Source organism: Salvelinus alpinus, chromosome 14, assembly GCF_045679555.1.
Source record: "Salvelinus alpinus chromosome 14, SLU_Salpinus.1, whole genome shotgun sequence".
In the NCBI taxonomy this organism is placed as follows: Eukaryota; Metazoa; Chordata; class Actinopteri; order Salmoniformes; family Salmonidae; genus Salvelinus; species Salvelinus alpinus.
The window spans coordinates 32,361,223-32,367,366 of record NC_092099.1 but is presented as its reverse complement, the minus strand read 5'-3'; the positions used below and the strand labels follow the sequence as shown (position 1 = coordinate 32,367,366).

The following is a 6,144-nucleotide window of genomic DNA, read 5'->3' as shown; positions in this document are numbered from 1 at the left end:
ATGGGGATTAAGATGCAGCGTGGGCAGGCAGCTCTCAGCTGCAGATGTCCTGGAGGACGGGTGCTGGGAGGCTGGCACCAACACACATCCGCCAAACGGCCGCTCTGTTCAGGACGGCCAGCAGGCCCAACGCAAGCTGACAACCTCCTGGCAACGCTCTGATAACGTGATCATCTCTATTTAGAGCCAAGCTGAGAGAACCGCCAGGGCCCTGCGCTACGTGGTGAAGGCCTGGCTATCAGAGAGGAACACTGCAGTATGGAGGAAATGGTGGGATGGGGCTGTATGTTCTATAGGGCTGTGTATTTGAAAAATAAAGTTGTACACTAATACTCCCTGATATGTATTGTGGATTAACCAATTTTGAGCTGGCATTCAAGCAGTAGAAAATCTGAATTACTGGTTCAATGTACCAGCCCCACCCACCCCAATTCAACCACTGTATAGGATGATGGAGAGCAGTGTTTGTTTCCTGGTTTATTTTAACCTCTTCTGATTGAAACCTCCATGTTAGCTTAATGTATTTAGGTGCATTTCTCCATGTATTTTCCCCTTTTATAAATACACAGTTATTTTCCGGTAGAAAGTGTTCTGGTTGTTGTTTGGGTTAATTGATGCTAAACTAAACCGTCACAGCAACGGGATTCTCTCACTATTCGCCTGTTTGTTTCGTGGGATCCTGTGCATTCCCCTGTGGTCTAACGTTTCCAGTGTTTATGTGAGCTAATCATGTGAGTGTAAAACTACACCGGGCCGAAGCACAGAGCAGTTAGAAACTCTGATATCTGCCTATCTAGTCCACATCAATTTACCCTGAAACAGGAAAAGTATGTCAGCTGTAAATTGATGCATTTATTTAGCTAACATAAAGGGAAGAAAGGAAGAGCGGTGACATCATATGTCAATCTATAGAGGCCTTGCCCAGAATCTAGTTGACCATCACCCTAACCCCCATTTTTCCTATACAAGTTTGTTATATTTTTTATACAAGTCTTCTCAACAATAGTTTGTCAAAGCTTGTATATGTTGGAAATGCTCTGAATGAGTAGCACTTCGGAGACGGCAATCACATTGAAAAAACTTTGATTGAATTTACCTCTTAATGTGATTTGTTACTCAACGTTGAAGAGAAATATTATTGCCTATTGATTGATTATAGTTCTAAAACATAAATCCACTTCACTGGCACTTCAATAACTAGTCAAATATGTGTTTACAAATATGTGTTTTCATACCTTTGAAAGGCAATAGTTTACAACCCTATTAATTTAATGGCAGACAATTCACAGTAAACTCTCAAATTTACTGTTTTATTCACGACCTAGGCTACAAGACACTGCCAGCTTACATAAAGTAGCCCAGGCTGTGCTTAGGAATTGATTACTTTCCCCACATAATCGCTTTAAAAGCATTCGATTTGGCTGAGGATCAAAATATAAATTATCCTTGATGTAGCATGCCTGCCCCCTTGTGGAATGTTGGGACATTGTCACTCTGAAAGTCAGAAAGGGGAACAAAGATCGGTATCATTCTTTCAGGATGACATTACATCATTTCAAATATTAGGACATAATTATCCAGTATATAACGTTATACTATTTCATATATATTACACCATCATGAAACAGCAACCCACGTTAAAAACAGACACAGGATACGTTTTACTATATCTAAAGAATAAACTTTGGTTTCACCAGTTTGGCAGAAAGTGTATGAGAAAGGATGATGGTTCTACCATACAGCCTCTCACCATTTACTTGTTTTGATTCAACCTTTATTTCGACAAGAAGTCATGCTGAGAACAAGGTCTATTTTACAGATGAGCCCTGCATACACATCAACACACACTATACACATCAATAATAGTCATCAATATACAAGTTAATACAAAAGCAAAACACAATCATCAGTAAAAAGGTCCTCAAACCCACTCTCAAATTCATAGAGAGCTATGGATGCAAAGACTGACCACCCATGACATCAAAATGATAGTTGTTAACCATGTTGAGAATATACAGTATTTGTTAACGTTTATAAACATTGGAGTAAAATAAGCTTATATTTTGGGTTCTGGTGGGGTAGGGGGATACCTAGTCAGTTGTCCAACTGAATGTAGTCAACTGAAATGTGTCTTCTGCATTTAACTCAACCCCTCTGAATCAGAAAGGTGCGGGGGGCTGCCTTATTCAATATCCACGGTGCCTAGGGAACAGTGGGTTAACTGCCTCGCTCAGGGGTAGGAGGACAGATTCTTATCTTGTCAGCTCGGGGATTCAATCCAGCAACCTTCCGGTTACTGGCCCAACACTCTAACCACTAGGCTACCTGCGTTATATTCTTCAAGAATGGATATAATTCATTTATTTGTCAAAAATGGATTCCAGCTTTAATGACCAAGAAAAAAACTAAGCTTGACTACTGACCCTGCCTGATGTGCTCTGGAAAAATATCCATATTTTTGTTAGTGACAGTAAAGTGAGGATATGTCATGCATTGTCATTATCCCCCACAGCTGTCTGCAACCATAACGCTCCTTGTAATTCAATCCTGCCATCTTCAAAACTACAAAGAGCTCATTTAAAATCAGAAATGGGTGCAGAAACTTTCCGTAGCAACTTGATGACTAGAATTATGCTAGCAACACAAATTATGACATCATGTTTGTATGGTAATGGGGAAACCTTTCAAAACATTGCAATGTGGATAACTCATTCAAAAGATATGGAATTTTTATCAAAGGACACTTTTTTTATGCCATCAAGAACAGGCTAAAAGTAATATATGAAGACAAATCACTTTTTTTAAGACTAATAATTGATACTGGTATGTTGAGAATATTGGGCAGTAGAGAGAACTTTAATACCTGTCTCAGCTAAAGTGTGGTGGGAAATACTAAGTAGGGTCTTTACTAACCAAATATGTGTCGTTTTGGAGAGATATCTTTTAAGCTCTGTGTCAGAGCCATTCCATGGGCCAAACCGCTTATTAAACGGAGGGAAGCCAAGTGCCATAAAGGCAGGAGGCGGGCGACTTGTTATTATTCTTTCTGTGAGATGAACAGCCAGAGATCAATGGCCGTGGTGGTTTCCTCTGACACAACTATGGCCCAGTAAAGCGCAGAGCCCCGACCTACAGAGACAGATATTAACTAGCTCAGTTCCTTTGCAGGGAATGCCAAGAATAACCCACATGTAACATTTCCAACCAAAATCACATAGTCACTGCTGCATTCTCTACCCTACCCCACAGAGCCAGGCCTATGGGCTACACTCTCACACAGAGTGAGAGAGGACAGCGCGACGCAGAGAGAGATTGAGGGTGAACGAACACAAATGAAAAAGGGAGTGGTGGCCTAGTTTTCACAGCCAATGGACTTTGTAGATATAATGTAAAAGGTGTATCTATGCAGGACTCCCTTGAAAAAATTGATTTTGGTATCAATGACTCCATTCCTAAATAAAGGCTACAAATAATTAGAATAAATAGATCAGCGGTAACTGAGGTCAATTACAGTATCATGATTGATTAGCTGGGGGGAAAATGTACCAAACTAGAGAACAGTTAAATAGTAATTTTCTGATAATGAGTAAACCTAGAAGTAGGCAACTTATGAAGCATTACATGATAATTAATTTACTGTACCATTTTATAAAGCTAAATTAAACTTAAAATGTCTCCATAGTTAGGATCCAGACCCGCGGACCCTCGGTTGAAGACCCCTGCTGACGATCACACCATGTCCCCCATCATCTACAGAGGAGCTGCAGGTCGTTGGAATCCCATGTTAATATTGGAGACAGCAGGTTCTCTCCCACCCTGAGAGCCTCCTGGCCCCTCACCTTCAAGACCATGAACTTGATCTTCCATTTGTTCTGGTCCAGTGGAGAGCGTATCAGGCCAAACGCCTGCTCATAAATGCCAACACATTCTCTGTCTCTGTGGATGGTCCCTGCCACAGCCACCAGCACCGGGCCGTGGGGGGAGGACAGGGCCTTAAGGCCACCAGGCTCCAGGTTGGGGCTCAATAGTAGCCTTTCGTCCCTCGCCAGGGTCAGGAAACGCAGGCTGGTCATTGCTGCTCCTTCGTACTCTTCTGTATACTGCTCTCCGGCGCTGGAGAGAAGACGTAGCCTCACATCCTCCCAGAAGTGTTGTGGTCCCCACTCCTGAGGAGGCTGACCCAGGGAGGGGTTCAGACTGTTGAGAAGCTGGAAGAACCACTGACAAAACTGTCTGGCCAAGGCCAGGTGGTCAAAGCCAGCACTGCATGTCGCCTCAGAGGAAACAGAGACACTCTCACTTGTTCTCAGACCAATTGGTCTCAAACTGGTCTCAATTTGTCTCACAATAGTCACAGCTGGTCCTGGATTGGTCTCAGCTGCTCGGCTTTGAAGGTCCAACATCTACAGACAAGAACATATCGCTATAAAAAACGGAATAAATGTTCTGGCCAAAGCTTCGCATTTCTAAGAACTGAGGTGAAATGTCTTTGTTCGCTACAATACAAAATACTTTTTACACTGCATGCCTTCATGCCATAGAATTAGGATTGATATTATTATTACCTGGGATGTGTAGTGCAGCTTAGAGTAGACAGGTTGAGGGGGGACATGTGCTGTTGGAAACCTCATTCCTATCTGAGAATCTGCTGCTCTTGTTAAAGCACTGAAGGAGACATCTTTATACACTTGTGGACGCACCTGAAGATAATTGAGACAATAGAAAGTGGTTTATTTACCTTACCTCTTAGTTCCCTAAGTGTCCAAATGTATCTGCTCCAAAAATACCTTCTCAATAGTCCAGACCTCAAGGGCCTTATTCACTAGCTGGTCTTTGTTGCTGTTTTTGGGTATCACAACCCCCTCGTCCTCCGTCAGGTATCTGAATATGAAGTCACGTTGAACTTTCCTGCGTTTCAGGAATGCCTCTGCATTCTCTGTATTTGAAAGGATGGCATCAATTGATTCTGTAACATAAGAATATGACCCAAAGGACTCTAATGAGATTTCACATATCTGAGCAGCAAAATTACAGATAAAGCTTTTCACACCACCACTGGATATTCATTGGTAAATTATGGAAATACTGAGTATAGGGTGTGCCTCAAGGTAGGGCACAATAACTGTCTGGCAATCTTGGCAATGGCACGTATGTGAATTCTGTTGTTGTTGTTGATGATGTCTGCAAACAGTCACCCTGCTATGATGATATTGAGTCTACCTTCAATACATGGAGCTAAGAAAGTACATTTTATCCACATTTTCTAAAACCAATTGCAGGCTAAATTAATGAATTGTATAACAATCTATTAAAATGTTTTAATACAGATGTGTTTTTAAAGCTAGAATTGTTAAACGAAACAAATAGAAATCAGACACCCCGGAGAAATGTAACCACTCACAAATTCAGATCTATGGATGCAAGTACTGACCATCCATGATATCAAAATGCTATTTTTTGAGCTATTTTTTAATTTTTTAAAGCTATACAGTGTTTGTTTACGTTTACATTGTTTACAAACATCAGAGTAAAACAACCTTGTACTTTCGTTTCTGATTAACTACGCTCATTAGGCATTTATAAGTTATATTCTTCATGAATCAATGGGTATATAGAATTAATGTATACGTCCAAATATGGATGTAGCAACTAAGGATTCTAGCTTCAATGAAGGATGAAAAAACTTGGACGCCCGACCCTACCTGATGTGCTCTCGAAAAGATCCTTCTTTTTGTTAGTGACAGTAAATCGAAGTGAGGATATGTCATCATTTGTCATCATCTCCAACAGCTGTTGGCAACCATAATGCTCCTTGTAATTCAATCTTGACATCCTCAGAACTAAAGAGCTCATTTAAAATCACAAATGGGTGCAGAAACTTTTTGTAGCAACTTCCTGTCAGATCATGCCAGCAATATATGCCGATCTAACCAATTCTGTTTCAGCAGAGCATATCTAGGAACTTTCGGTTTCATTTCCCGAAAATAAGAAAGCTTGTAACCTCTATAAAAAACGCAAAATATTTGGTTTATTGACCAATGTATTGGTTGTCTACTACTACACAATTATTGTACAAAACTTTGAAAAGTAATGCAACTTCGTTGGAATATAACCCTAAATAAAGCGCATGAGAAAGAAAAAAAG

At 40.7% G+C, this 6,144-nt stretch overlaps 1 protein-coding gene across 1 annotated transcript; it reads right to left on the bottom strand.

Annotated features, from left to right (window-relative positions):
• Nucleotides 1–1,222: 1,222 nt before the first annotated feature.
• LOC139538805 (uncharacterized protein C3orf38 homolog) lies at nucleotides 1,223–5,892 on the bottom strand. Its single transcript, XM_071341256.1, has 4 exons — nucleotides 5,703–5,892; nucleotides 4,788–4,966; nucleotides 4,566–4,700; nucleotides 1,223–4,403 (listed from the first exon to the last, which is right to left on the bottom strand). The coding sequence occupies exons 1-4, from the start codon at nucleotides 5,851–5,853 to the stop codon at nucleotides 3,747–3,749; spliced, it is 1,122 nt and encodes a 373-aa protein (XP_071197357.1). The 5' UTR covers nucleotides 5,854–5,892; the 3' UTR covers nucleotides 1,223–3,746.
• Between the last annotated feature and the right edge of the window lie 252 nt (nucleotides 5,893–6,144).